Genomic DNA, 15,497 nt, shown 5'->3' with positions numbered 1-15,497 from the left:
GATGTAATGCAATCAGCACAGAGATAGCCAGGCAATTCAGGGAAGATTAAAAAAAAAAGCAGTGGATATTATCAATTTGCTCGTTAACTGTTGCGATTTGCACTGGTAATGAAGTTATGGCTAGCAGATAAATCTGAGCGGGTGGATGTAGACCTGCAGCAAATAAAATGATTGCAGGAGAAAGGAGCCATATCAAAGGACATAGGGTGGGTAGGACGGGGGTTTTAGTGATGAACTTGACTTTGCCCAATAGTGTGAAATGAACAGTAACAAAGGTTTAGAGTTAGGTTGTTATGTTTTCATGTGAACACTGCAGTCCTGGAATGCCTATAATTTTACACTTGTTTCATTTTGTGTGTCTTTTTCACAGTGAAAATAACTTAGTAATTTCTCTTTACAACATAGCATGACTCATCTTATGAATGAATGAACAGCATTATGATTTATCTCGCACTGCCCTCCCTTGGGGCCTGCAATTAACCCAAACATATAATAGGAGCTTAAATACTATGGTAATAAAAATACAAGATAAACAACTTGTGCATATTAGAAACTCAGGAGACTGCAGACGTTGGAATCTGAAACTGAACACAATCTGCTAGACTCCAGAGGAACTCAGCAGGTCGAGCATCGTCACTGGGAGAAAAAAAATCCTCGATGTTTCAGGCCAGAGCCCTTCATCAAGAGCTGGGAACACAGAAAAAAGAAGCCACTGTAAAGAGGACAGGGTAGGAAGTGCAGGACTAGGGCCCATGTGGGTCCATCAATCCCACCTGCATTTGTTGGTGCAGGTCCTCTTTGCATCTACTTTGCTATATTGGAAATTAGTTTAGTTCAGTTAACTAATGTGGCAGCCCCACCATAACATTCTACGGCAGCTGTATTGCTGTAGAGAGGTTGCAGCATGAATAAAAGCTCTCATGCTGGAGGGAGAACAAATGCTTTTATTAGCTTATAATTAAGGGTAGGGTGTTACAGTAGTCTTCAGAAGGGTTCTGGGTTTAGGCGGAAAACCAAGGTTATTTGTGAGCAGATAGGGGTGGAGCTGGGAGGCGGGGCCAACCTTCAGCACAACACCCTACCAGTGAATCTCAGTTCACTGCATTCACCCCTTCCTGTAGAATTTTTGGGTCTGTGGATGAAGTCAAAGAATATGGGTTCAGAAAAAAAAGATTGAAAAATATACAGTTATTTACAAATTTAGAGATTTAAGTGGTCTGGGGGTCTGGAGATCCTGGTGGAGCTCCTTAGTACTGAGGGGGGGTTTGGACCCCTTGGGTCTTCTGGTCCTTTTGTGAGGGAGGGGAGGTGGCCTGGGTCTCTGGCTCGATGATGGAGGGGGATGCACTTTCCTCCTGAACCGGATCCCCTGAGGCCCTGACTGTGGGTGGCGAGAATGAGCTTCATGGCTCGCAGGGCACCTAAGGCAATGGGCCCTCTGTTCCGATGGGTGCTAGGTCCCTGATGGAGACAGTGTCCTGTCTGTCATCCGGGTACTCCATATAGGCGTTGGCCTGGAGCAGTTTCACCCTTTCCACCAAGGGGTTGGTCCTCACGTGCTTCCTGAGAAGGACTGGACCAGGAGTGGTGAGCCAGTTTGGGAGTCTAGTTCCCGATACTGACCTTCTTTCAAAAGTGAATAGGAGCTCGTGAGGAGTAGCATTGGTCGTGGTACATAGTAGTGACCAGATGGAATGGAGCACCATAGGGAGGACTTTCTGGCAGCAAGAGTCTGGAAGGCCTTTTGACTTCAGGGCCAGTTTGACAGCCTTCCAGACCATGGCATTCAAACTGCTTATTCTCCTGGGGGTTGTAACTAGTAGTCCTGCTGGATGCGATGCCCCTCACCAGCAGGTACTGACGTAGATTGTCACTCATAACGGATGAGCCCCGGTCGCTATGAATATAGCTGGGAAACCCAAACAGGGCAAAAATGGAGTCTAGGTCTGATAAAGTGGACTTGTCTGGACATGGGATGGTGAACGAGAAGCAGAAGTACTCATTAATGATAGAGAGGAAGAAAGTGTTCCTGTTCATGGAGGGGAGAGGTCCCTTAAAATTTACACTGGTTGACAATCAGGTGCACCTTTGCAGAGTGGTAGAAGTGTGGCTTGCTCTCCATGCAGAATTTGCAAGTCCTGGCCATTTCCCTGACGTCCTTCATGGAGTAGGGCAGATTGCATGCCTTTACAAAATGAGTCATGTGGGTGACCCCTGGATGGCAGAGCTCATTATGCATAGACTGTGGTTGGCCAGTGTGTGTAGCTTCCACCGGATAAGGCATCTGGAAGGTCATTAAAGGCTCCTGGCCAATAGGCAATGTCATATTTGTAGGTGAAGAGCTCGATCCTCCGCCTAGCAATCTTGTCAATTTTAATTTTTCCACTCTTGACATTATTGAACATGAATGTGACCGAGTGCTGATCAGTGAGGAGAGTAAATCTTCAACCAACCAGGTAGAATCTCCAGTGCCTTATAGCTTTTACAATGGCTTGAGCCTCCTTTTTCACTGATGGGTTCCAGAACACGTGGCCTTGTAATGTCCATGACAAAAATGCAACCAGCCTGCCCACCTGGTTTGAGGGTAGCGGCCAGATCTATGCCCAAAGCATCGCTTTCCATTTGGAAAGGTATATTCTCGTCCACTGTGTGCATGGTGGCTTTCACAATGTGGTTCCAGAGGTAGCTAAAAGTAATTTGGGCTTCAGCTGAGAGGGGGAAATTAGTGGATTTTAAGAGAGGGCAAACCTTATCAGCGTATTGTGGGATCCACTGGGCGTAATATGAGAAAAAACCCAGGCATCTCCTCAAAGCCTTTGTGGTCCTGGGGATGGGGAGCTCTAACAGGGGGAACATCCTATATGAATTGGGGCCAATTATGCCATTCTCCACCACGCAGACAAGGATAACCAGACATTTAGCCCTGAACAACACTTGTCAATTATAAGTGAGATTCAGGGCTTTCATCGCGTGGAGAAAGCTCTGGAGGTTGATGCCATGGTCTTCCAAGGTGTGGCCACAGATAGTGATATTATCGAGGTAGGGGAAGGTAAGCCTTCAACTCATACTCATCCACTATTCTGTCCATCTGCCTCTGGAATATAGAAAACCCATTAGTGATGCCGAAAGGGACCCTCCGGAATTGATAGAGACGGCCGTTAGCCTCAAATGCCATAAATGGACAGTCCTTGGAACAGATTGGCAGCTGGTGATAGGCAGCTTTCAGGTTGACAGTCAAATAGACCCGATGCTGCACAATATCATTCACCATGTCCGAAATTCGATGGAGGGGGTATGTGCCCAGGAGTGTGTACCGATCAATAGTATGACTATAGTCAATTACTAGCCTGGACTTACTTTCCCCTTTTACCACTACCACTTGCACTCTCCAGAGGCTGGTGCTAGATTTGATTATACCTTCATCGAGCAGACGTTGTGTCTCAGACTTAATAAAATCTTGATCTGCTGTACTGTACCTCCTGCTCTTGTTAGCAATGGGTTTGCAGTCTGAAGACAGGTTCTGGAAGAGAGGAGGAGGGGTCGATATTCAGTGTGGAGAGGCTGCATATGGGTTCTGATTTTAGGGGCCCTGCATTCCGAACCATTATGGGGTGAGGAGACCAGAATATTCCAAGGTCGTGCTTTTAAGGTGACATTGGAAGTCCAGACCCAACAACACTGGAGCACACAATTCATCAAGTATATACAAGTGAAATTTACAGAATTCCCCCCTTCAAACGACAGATGTACTATGCAATGTTGTTGAACATGCATAGAATGTGAATGAGACACAAGAAATATGTGGTAATTAGAAGGATACATCATCAGATTGTACTTTTGCACAGTCCGTGAGTCTATGAAGCTTTCAGTAGAGCCTGTGTTGATTAGACATTTCATTGAATGTCCTTTTACTTTCACAATCGCTATGGAGTTGCTGAGCTGGTGAGGTCTGTCCTGATTTAGGACCTTTGAGGCTAGGTCCCCAGAGACTCCATGCTCCTCACTCGAGTAGCCCCCACCGTCCTGGGCTGCCCTGCATTGGTAAGATGGCGTCAACCTCGTGGGGCGGCAAGAGGGACCCTCTCCTTCCTGCTCCAACGATGATGGCATTGTGTTTGAATTCAGGTCGTGCAAGATGGTTGCTGAGCCTTTTTGTGCTATTTGCTTACTGCCACCAAGAGGGTTCAGATGAAATCGGGGCAGAGAGCTTGGGGCTGGAATTGGATCCTGGAGCGGTGCAGGCCGCAGATTTCCCCAGGCTTCCCCCTCGCATGGCAAACCCCCACCCAATGCCCTTTCTTGCCACAGCTAGAACACACAAGGTCCTAACTCTAAACCTTTGTTATTGTTCATTTCACACTATTGGGCAAAGTCATTAAAATTGAACACACACCATAAGTCAGCACACAGTGATCACTTTCTTTTTTTAATAAATGAAGCTACACTTGAATCAATTGAATAAAAACATAAAATATATTTTAAAAACTCACATATTCTGCACATACTTTTCAATGGAGTTAAGTTATTGCTTTGTTTTATGACAGTGTCCAATTGTGTATCACATTGGTTTAACTATATTATATTGCACAATCAATTTTCTAGTTTGAAAAATTTAAGATATTCTAACCACCATATTGGGAGTAAGAAAAAAAAGGTCCTTGGATGTTGTTTTCCAGTGGAAATGTACAGAGGTTAAACTCCTCTGGAGGTTAGTTTGTAATTCAACTCTCTCCCTCAAAATCCTTGGATTGGAGGTTGTTTAAGTTAAAAGAGCAGATAGAAGCTTGCAGAGACTCCACTATTATTTATATCAATATCCTACCCCTCAATGCTGCCCAGAATGGAAGATAAAGGGGAGAGTAGAATCAGTTTCAGCAAAAAGGTATGACAAATAGTTGCACATTTGCTTTACCATTCTCCCATCTTCCCTATTATCAGATAGAGAAATTGAATATGAACATTTAAACCCTGTAGACTGACACTGGAAGAAGGATTGCATTTGAGTCCAGTAATTTACCTCATTACAAATATAGCATCAGGGTAGAGCAGGGCCAACATAATCTCTGCTGACTCTCGGCCCAGAGAACCTCTGCAGAATATTTCCAGTCGTCCCTAATGCCCAGAAGGAACTGCCACTTTTAAAGCTCCACATTGTTGTCTTGAGGTAAGAACTTCTTTGCTGCCGTTCAGACAAAATTACTCCCAAAATTGCATTTCTGAGATTGTACCTGTTCTAGCAACTGAGTTTTACACTTAAAAGATATTAGACTTTTAATCATTTGCACGCAAACAGGAAAATCGACATTTGCTGGGGGTTCAGTTCAGTGCACAAAAGTGCTGGGGAAACTCAGATCATGCAGTATCCATTTGCAGATGTGCATAGTCTGAGCTATTTTTAATTATGGTGTACATCCTGATGTGCTACATCGGTGTGGGGAAACATTGCTCCATGCAATGGTCAGTGATGGACAGGTTTAGATGAGGTAGACTCAGTTTCCTCCATATTACCCAATAACATTCCTGAATTGTTTTGAAAAACGTATTAGATTGACAGAATCATAAGTTATTTTCTGAGGTACATTTTCAATTAAAGCTGTACCATATTAGCATAGCCCAAGCCATAACACTTAAAGATCAAGTGAGTTCATTCCAACAATTTGTAAAAACACAATGCGGGAGAAGCTCAGGACGTCAGTGTCCTTTATATAGCGAAGAAAAAAGAAACTGTTTGACCTGCTGAGCTTGTCGAGCATTGTGTTTTTACATTAACCATGGTGTCTGCAGACTTTCATGTTCTACTCATTCCAACAATTTGGATGGGATTATCAACCTCACTTACGTTAATCATAAATAAAGGTTATATGTCAGTGAATGCCACAATTTCATGAACTTCATATATACATCAGTTTCTCATGTCCTTCAGTAATGACTATTTACATTGCATCCTCTTTTCCACAAATATCCAGATGACTTCCAGTGTTTCCCATGATCAAGGACTCAGCCCAGGAGAGGAAGAGGCTAAGGCTGTTCTTTCAGCCATGCTTAACAAGAAACAGTGGATGATTTAGAACAACTGTACCAAAGGGATTACAGAATGGTACCATATTTTGCACAAAATACAAATGATTCATGCACAGATATGCCTGATTATTATAATTGTATACTCAGTCCCCATTGTTCTTGGAAATTTGATAAATAGGCATCTTCATCAGTTTTTAAAGAATCATCTGGAAAAGTTTTTGAACATACAGAAGACAAAAGATCATTCTGTGGTTCGAAGGATTGTGACAGAGAACCACTGTTCTCTGAATCCCTTCTAACACATACTGCAGATAACGAAAGCCTAGGCGAACTGAGGTCCCAGTCTAATATCGTTAAATCTGGCTCCTCCATCACATTATAATGTATTTCATTCTGTACATTGGTATCTAATAAAATAGAACAATGGTCAACATAATCTCTTGGAGGTTTTCCAGCTGGTGGCAGTGGTTGAAACTGTGACTTGTGGTTATTCTGTTCTTGTTCCAGTGGAACTTTGGGCAAATAAACTCTCCCATGCTGAGCATCATGGGATCCAACAATAGCCCAGTCAGCATCACTCCCTGAGGTCCTGGTGTTTAGGTCATTGGTAGGGGATTGTTGCAGATAACTTGATTGCTGTGGATCTTCGGCCTTCGCATTTGATAGATGGTGTGGTTGTTCATATTTTGGGTCCAGACATGTATCAATTGTGAGGAGCCCATACTCCACACGGCGCTGTGCCTCCTCACTGATCAGAGGCCTCGATGGCAGTTGTGACTTGTACCCGGATCGTGGCGGTTCGCTGTGATTCCCGTTTGGCAGTTGTATGCTTTGCAGCTGCTGAGGGCAGCTGATGCTCTCTGTTGCAAGGTCTCCAGATTGAATTGCTTTCAACATTTCCTTTTCATTTGATGGGCCTCTTTGTTTGGATTGATCAGCTGTGGTCAGGCCATTTTCTTTGTCACATACATGACTTTCTTCTGATGGACTTCGTACAGTTTGACACTTGTATACATATTTTTCATTATCTGGTTCCAAAGGAATGACTTTCCATTCATTAGCACACTCATTGCTAACCTGGGATCTTAAGGGGATCTTGCATTCATCAGCATGTATACAACATTGCAATGGTGGTTTGCCACCCGGATTTTCCAGAACCATAACATTGACCGTCAAGGATTCAGGTGAAAAAAACAGGAATGTCTTCTTTGACGAGCAATCCTGTGGCAGCTGAAATAAACAAGTTAAGCTTTAAATGAGGTATTTAATGTTCAGTCATAACACAAACACATGTTCAGCAGCCACAATTTATACACTAATTAATATATTGCACAATTTTTTTCATGACGATTATGGCTCATTGATGGCATGAAAGTTTTATATGTTCTGTGGTAATTAAAATACCCGCTGCAAAATTCCTTCAAAGTTCTTTTTGTAAAAATGTTTCTAAGTTCACACTAATACGCAATTCTTAAACCTCAATAAAAGAAACACATCTTCATTTCAAAACAATAATAAGAATTGTAGTCTTTGGTGCCCTTGCATACAATCTTGGTTCACCTCGTCATCAGATCATTAATTAAAGTACCAGCTTTCTGTGGGATTAGACATTCATGGGAAACTGGGCATTTTGCACTCAAGCATTTGGAGAAATTAGTCTAAAGTTCTAATGAGAAAACGCTAAAGCAACGATTTTTAGATAAATTCAAGAAATTTTCTGTCTGAACCAATAATAGTTCTAAAATTAACAAAAGGTTAAAATATTGTTTTATATTTCTTTGATGGCCGCTGTGTTCTGATGAAGGAATTTTGATCTGATATATCAATTCTGCTTTTCTTTCTACAAATGTTGTCTGAGTTACTGAGGGCATTTTCTGTTTTTATTTCTGATTTCCAGCAGTTACAGCTATTTTTTCATTTTCAATGACTGTGGCAGATTCAAACTGGGCACACGCCCTCACTTATTTTGATAAAGGGAGAATGATTTTGAGGAACTAGGATAACCATAAATTCATTTTTTTTACAATGATGAGTATTTTAAGTGTATTTCATTACTATTATTATAATTCTTTTGTGAAAAATCTTGCAGCTTTTGAATGCTTATAAATGTTTTTTGACCGCTCAAGGGGATCATCTCAATTTTAACTGTTCATATAAAAAAAAATGGTGGCACTGCCAGAACTGCTGTAGCAGCAGGGCCGCTGCGGATTAAGATCTGCAGGGAGAGGGGGTACGGAGATGCAGTGTTCCTGCCGGTCCAGCCTCCTAGTCAACTGCCATTGGTTCCACCCGGGGTTTGAACAGCCTGCTGAGGGAGCGATGGTGGTTCTATTTGAAATCCTGCGGTCATAGGTCTGTGCCCAAGATGGTGGCATCTATTAATCGGCAGCAGCCACGAGGAGCTGCAGACTCCAGGGAAGCGGAGGACTGGAGCAGGCACTAGAGGACAGGAAGAGGGAGAAGTGGAGGAGGCATCCCACGAGAATGGTGACCATGGCGGGAGACCTGCGAGGGGGCTCTGTGGCCGACAGGCTGCTGCCGACTCGAGGTGAGGAAACCCACAGAAGCTGTGGGCTGCTAGAGACTGCGGTTGGGAGGCTCGTGCCAGGCTGCAGACTGCTGGAGACTGGCTTGAACTGGCTGGAGGGGTAGCAGGTATCGGAACTGGGATGCAAGGAGGTCCTGAGGGTGCTGGAGGGTCCATGACTGCGTTGGAGGTTCAGATCTGATGCTTGGGTTGCCAGTGATTTTGACTAGAAGTGCTGGAGGTGAATTTACTGAAACTTGGTAACTCTGCGGGGGCTCTCTTTTGCTTCTCTCTCTCTGACTGCAAGTCTGAAGGTAAATCTGATTGTAAGACTGTAAGACTGTAGGCAATTCTTGCCAGTTGTAATGGATTATATTATTATAGTTATGGACAAATAGGTCTTTAAAAGAGATAGATTGTGGGGGGGGGGGTTCGTGTAGGTCACTTCACAAACTGAGTAACAATTCACAAAAGACATCTAATTTAAAATGCAAGAGCTTTGCTGAAGCTAGACATCGAGGCTGTGCTTGGCTTTGCAAAAGACAACGGAACTGCTTTGGAAGAGCAAGTGCAAATGGAAATGTCTGAGCTCAAGTGCTGATAAGATCTTTCAAAGATTGGATTTGGACCCCAAGCAGAGAGAGGAAAAAACAAATAGGATTCTCTGAGAGAGAGGGACAGGGAGAGAAGTCAGTTCTACAGCAGCAGTTGAGGCTGTAACATGGCAAGTTCGCAGGCGTTGAAAAACTTGATTTGATGATGAGTTCTGAGTTCAGCCTGTTCAAAACACTTGTAGTCCTTACAAGAGGAAATGGCTGGCTAGAGTGTTTCTCCTGAAATAAAGGAAACAAGAGGAACTCTGTGGTGACCTGAAAGAAGAAGTTATCATTGGAAAGCACCTAATGGGGCGAGTTTCTTCGGCCAGACACTGAATTGACTGATTGGAGGAAATCAGTTTGTGTGTGTCCAACAAGAAACAAATATCTCTTTGAAACCAACAAGAACCTTCCTGAGCAGTAACCATTTAACTTTAAACACCAGAGCCTGGTGAAAATTCATAAATGTTAAATTCTGTGCACAGTATGAGAATTGCCTGATACTGGGGAACTTGGAAAGTGAGAAGTGAGATTAGACTGTGAATCAAAGAACTTTCCTGAACATATACTCATTATATACACATGCACTTAGAATTGGAAGGAGATTAAGTTAGGTAAGTTAAGATAATAGTAATAAGTTCATGTTTGATCCTGTTTATATGTTTAAAGAAAATGAAAAGCAACTATTTGTCTTGATGAATTTCTATTGCTGCTGGGTTTTGGAGACCTCTGGGCACATAACAAAGTGGCAAATCAGTCTGCCTTGCAACAGGCAAAAAGAGATTTCATGTAATATGACACTGTTTTATTACTTCGATAATAAATTTAATCTTGAATCTTGAATATTTTCACTCTTCTTCCCTTTGCCTAAAATTTGTGCTGTAGTTTCTACCATTTCCCTTTAAATTCCCATTGTCTCTCTCCTTCCACACAACACCCTCTTCCTTATAACAATTTGTTGTATTTTTAGGCAGGAATACCAGATTTCATTCAGTTGTTGAGATAATTCCCATGCTCTCCGTCCAAAAAAGCGTGACGTGGCGTGTGGAAGAGTTAAATTACAGTTTCTGAGTGTAGACATTGACTACTATTCATCTGTTTTAAACTTCAGAAACCGATATAAAGACCAAAATCATATATTCTGTTATACCTGTCCTTTATGCCTCTTATCTATCTTCCTCAGTTGGAGGAGAGGATGGTTAAAGTAGCAGCTCATGTTAGTTGGATTAACACATTGGTTAATTCGAACATGACCCAACACTACCATTACACTCCATGCTCTGATTAAATGTGATCTAACTCTTGTTATTTTTTCATAGAATTCAATGTAATCTCGACATCTAGATGAAGGCACAAATTCAATTCTCTACATGGCTGCCAAGGAATTTAAATTCAATTATTTCAGTGCAACTAACACTAATATCCTTTTAGGACAGGAATATGATAACCTGATCTGGTTTGGTCTAACTGTGCTTTAAAACCTATAGGAGTATGGCTGATTCTTAAATCCTCCCAGAAATGAGCAAGCAAATCATTCAGTCAAAATGCATTAGTGTTTTCCCTCAACATCTTTATTCTGTTTGGGAGAGCCAGCTTCCTGCTGCTGCTTCTGCATTCCTGGCCTTTTTCGTGTGAGTGACTAATATCCAAAATCTAACACTTCATTTCAACCAGTGAATTTTAAATCAATTTTTTTATAGACAATAGGTGCTGGAGTAAGCCATTTGGCCCATTTGCCAGCATTGCCATTCATTTAGATCATGGCTGATTTTCCACTATCAGTACCCTGTCCCTGTTTTCTCTCCATAACCCTCAATTCCACTGTCCTCAAGAACCTTATCTGACTCCCTCTTGAAATTATCCAGTGAACCCGCCTCTACCACTTTCTGCGGCAAAGCATTCCACTGACCAGCAACTCTCTGGATAATTTTTTTTCTCATCTCTGTCCTAAAGGGCCTTCCCTGTATTCTTGAACTATGGCCTCTAGTCTTAGTCTCCCCACAACATCGGGAACATGCATTCAGTTTCTATCGTGTCCAATCCCTTAATAATCTTGTAGACCTAAATCATATCTCCCCTCATCCTTCTAAATTCGAACGTATACAACCCCATTTTATCCAATCTTTTAGCATTCGTCAATCCCACCATCCCGGGAACTAATCTTGTGAATCTACACTTCACACCCTCAGTAGCAAGAATCTGTAGCTTTTGCACATGACCTTGTCCAGAAATTTTATTCTCAAATAAAAATACATTAGATGATGGGCACTGTGTTTATTTGGACCATTGGCTGTGCTGTTAACAACAACGAGCAGTTTAAAATAGGCATCCTTTCTGTAAGGTTCATGACAACAGTAGCATCACAAGAGTCCAGTGTAATTAAATTAACCTGTCAGCAGCTCCTTACCAGATTTGTCGGTTGTTTCTGATCATTGACATTCACATATTTGTACATGAAACAGCACATCAAAGTGAACAAAAATATTAAAATGAAAATTGGCAGAACACATCCAAGAAGAATCATTTTAACCAGTTGTTTTGTTGGATCTGTCAAATGAAGAAAAATGAAAGCGTCATGAAAATGTATAACGAAATTCACAATGAACCACAAATGCTCAGTGGGTCATGCAGGTGAAAGGAACAGATTATATCCAAAGGTTGAGCTTGTATCAGAACCAGGACAAAACAAAAGAAATAAAATCACAGAAAGGAGAAAATGAGAGGTGGGAAAGGAAAAGGATGGTGTAAAATTAAATAGACCAAGAAACAAGTAATTTATCAATTGAAAGTTTAATTGGGAAGAGCTTGTACATTATCTGAGATGGCTGAGCTGAACATTTGAGTCTGAAATATACTGAGATAGAAAATGAGGTGCTGTTCCTCCTCTTGCATCGAATTTCACTAGAACAATGGGACAGGTAACAGGAAAAGAGGACATAGCAGAAGTGAAATGGAGAATTGAAGTTTCAGGTGAGAATAAAATAACAGAGATGACTGGAAACTTAGAGCAGTGCACATGAACTGATTGCACAAAACAGTTGTTTGACCTGTTTCTGGTGCTTCAGTGTGGAGAATAACTGCCGAATATAGACTTAAAAATCCTATCAGGTTATATTTCCTTCCGTATATAACTGAAAATTTGATTTTATCTGGACTGAAACATAATAATGGCCACATATGGAGCAAAGAATTGTGAAACAATGCATACTCTAAGCAGAATAATTTTAACTGAGCTATTCAAATCACAAGAACAGAAATTTAGAGGAGAAGTAGAAAAAAACTATGAAGAGTTACAGGGTTTTTTAAGACATAAAAACAATGAACAATTAATTTGTTCAAATCACATTCGGAATATGGTGAGTTTTATACACAATAAAACACTGCAGCACAATACGGGCTCTTCTGTCCACAAAGTTGTGCTGATCTATATAAACCCATACCGCCATGATGATATACTGGAATGCTACCAAGAATATGAGTTAAAGGGGTTGGTGATTGAATAGATTAAACCAAGAAGCTTTTCACTCGAGCAAAAGATTAAAAAGGAGAAATCTGACATGGTGGTAACAAAGAAGGAAAGACTCAGTACTATGAGCAAAATTAGAAAAGAATGTACCTGTGAATTATAGTAAAGACCCTTAAAATAAAATAAATATATTAAAAAGAAACAAGGAAAGAGGCAAAATTAGATAGTTAGAAGAGCTAATAGGTGGCCCAATAAGAGACACAATGATCTATTTTGGTTTCTGCACAATGATTTCCATTATCACTGGAATTTAACATAAATGAATTGAGGAGAGCACCAAGGGCAGTGTATCTAAGTTTGCTGTGATACTAAATTGAGTGGAAAATCAAATTGTGCAAAAAACACAGAGAATCTGCAGAGATTTGAGACAACAGACTGGCAGATGAAGTACAACATTGGTAAATGTTGGAAGGAAAAATGGTAAGTTGGACTATTATTTAAATGATAAAAAATTGCAGCGTATGGTTGTGTAGTGAGACCTGGGAGTTCTTATACAATCGCAAAAGTTGTTTTGCAGGTGTAGCAAGTAATCAATGCAGCAAATGGAATGATATCCTTCAGTGCTGGAGGAATTGAAGTTAAGAGCAGGTAGGTTCTGATACAACTATAGAGAGTACTGATGAGACTGCACCTGGAGTACTGTGCGCAGCTCTGGTCTCGTTCCTTGAGAAAAGATCAACTGGCTCTGGAGGAGGTGAGAAGGTTCACCAGGTTGATTCCAGTGATGAGGAGATAGAAATTGAGCAGCTGGTGACAATACTCATTGGGGTTTAGAAGTGAGACGAGAGAGCGTATAGAAACAGGGAGGTTGTTTCCATTGGCAGTTGATATAGAACTAAGTAGCAGCCTTATGAGTAGATTTATGGCAGAACTGCTTCTCCCAGAGAGTACAGAATCTGTGGAACTTTCTGCCCAAAGAAGCAGTAGAGGCTGCCTTATTAATCATATGTAATTCACAGATAGATAAATATTTGAATATTAGGACAGTTAAGGTTTATGGAGTACAGCCGGACATGTGGAGCTGAGTAAAGGCCAGATTAGCCATGATTTCACTGCATGGTGGAGCAGACTCGATGTGCCAGATGGCCTCCTCCTGCTCCTATTTCTTCTGCCCATCTGATCTTAAATTTATATGACATAATAAACAATCTTGAGCAAGTTGATTTGAAGAGTGCCTCAACAGAATGGTACTGTATCCTTACCTTCTGGTATTGTTGTACACTGAATTGCAGAAGGGTCACTTTTTCTAAAAGAGGAACGTTCCACTGACCAGGCAGTTACACAATACGTGGTGTCATATTCCACTGTGTCCACTTTTATAATTTCTTCATTTTTGACGAAAGTACACTGAAAGAAACATCAAATGTACAGTAATTTTTAAGCAAAAAAAGTAACTATTTCTTGCACATATTTATTTCAGATTTGCCAATAAAATAACATTTTTCTTTAAATCAAGCCCTTTTCTTGCATCTTCATTCAATGATATTAAAATGCACTGAAGCTCTGTGAATGTTGGACTGTTATTGTTAACACTTTTGAGTAGGAATAGAATAATATCTGCAAGTCGCAATTGAGACATTTTCATTGATCTCACAAAGTTATTTATATTTTATATATAATTTCTATTCAATATTCAGATCCACTGAAAAAAATGCCATTACAACAATACAAAATAAAAACAATCTCTTACCGACTTATTGGTGTTTTTGTTGATAACAAGCACTTCAAATTTTAGGTCCTGGAAAATTTTAGTGAGTGAAATAGATTGAGCATGATGGTTGTCCTGCCATTTTTTAGGAGCTGTCAATTTGATTGTGATGGAACTAACCCCAAGTTCCAGTTTTATGTTTGGTGAAGTGAAGTTTGCTGGAATGTAAACAAATATTAAATTGAAATGTATAACAGTTCAATTTGTAAATGGGTAAGATATGACTAAAGCAAAACTCCAAACATCATGTTAATTTCATTACTGATGTTGGATGAATGAAAATGCATGGTTAATGGTCGGTGTGGGTCAATATCCCAAAGAGCATGTCTTCATAACGTATGACTTAATCAAACATAAATTAATTCAGAAGAAGTAAATGTTTCAAGTCATGGCTGATCTTTGCTGAGTCAACAAAACTGTTTTGAAAATTAGGAATGTTACCTTGCCAAAGACACAAGTTTTATGTAAAAGCAGTAATGATGAACTTTCTTTTGTTAGTGCCTTGATTATCTTAAAACCCTTTAAAACCCAAAAGCCAAATTGGGTTAGAGATCTCTCCTTTATTGTTTGCACAAAATGGGCAATATAGAATAACAGGCTGTGCTCAACTTTGATTCCACTGGAACCACATTTCTCACCAAGTGTACAAATGTATGTGAACTTTCTCCATGATCACTCTCAACACAGCCACTACTCAAGGACTCAGTCCCCTACTCTACATTCGCTACACCAATAATTGTTCAGAAAAATACCATAGCAAGTCCAACTTGAGATTTGCTATGCCACACAGTAATGTGCTGTGTATTAAATAACGGTGAGACGGAATACAGGAAAGAGAGTGAAAGTCTAGTGGCACAGTGCAAGATAACAATCGCTCTGTCAACATCAATAAGATGAAAGAGATGATCATTGATTTCAGGCGAGGGGGCAGAGTCCACATCCTATCCACATGACTGATGCTGAAGTTGAAAGAATAAACAGCTTCTTATCTCCAATCACCTGACCTGGCACAAGCACATTGGTGCAACAGTCAAGAAAACACACTAACGCCTTAACTTTTTTTAGAAGTGTTACGAGTCCAGAGGATCCCAAAACCCAGCAGCAATAGATATTCACCAA

The 15,497-nt window shown here is 40.8% G+C and overlaps 1 protein-coding gene across 1 annotated transcript in view; it reads right to left on the bottom strand.

Moving 5' to 3' along the window:
* Positions 1-4,449: 4,449 nt before the first annotated feature.
* LOC138737727 (interleukin-20 receptor subunit alpha-like) overlaps positions 4,450-15,497 on the bottom strand; it is a 49,734-nt gene continuing 38,686 nt past the window's right edge. The window contains exons 4-7 of the mRNA XM_069888328.1: positions 14,361-14,536; positions 13,873-14,017; positions 11,552-11,691; positions 4,450-7,251 (exon numbers count right to left, since the gene is read on the bottom strand). Of these exons, the coding sequence (XP_069744429.1) occupies positions 6,151-7,251; positions 11,552-11,691; positions 13,873-14,017; positions 14,361-14,536 (1,562 nt within the window). The 3' untranslated portion in view covers positions 4,450-6,150. The remainder of the gene's footprint in view (positions 7,252-11,551; positions 11,692-13,872; positions 14,018-14,360; positions 14,537-15,497) is intronic.

The sequence above is a fragment of the Narcine bancroftii genome, chromosome 6, assembly GCF_036971445.1.
Source record: "Narcine bancroftii isolate sNarBan1 chromosome 6, sNarBan1.hap1, whole genome shotgun sequence".
In the NCBI taxonomy this organism is placed as follows: Eukaryota; Metazoa; Chordata; class Chondrichthyes; order Torpediniformes; family Narcinidae; genus Narcine; species Narcine bancroftii.
This window is presented reverse-complemented; position numbering and strand designations above follow the sequence as displayed.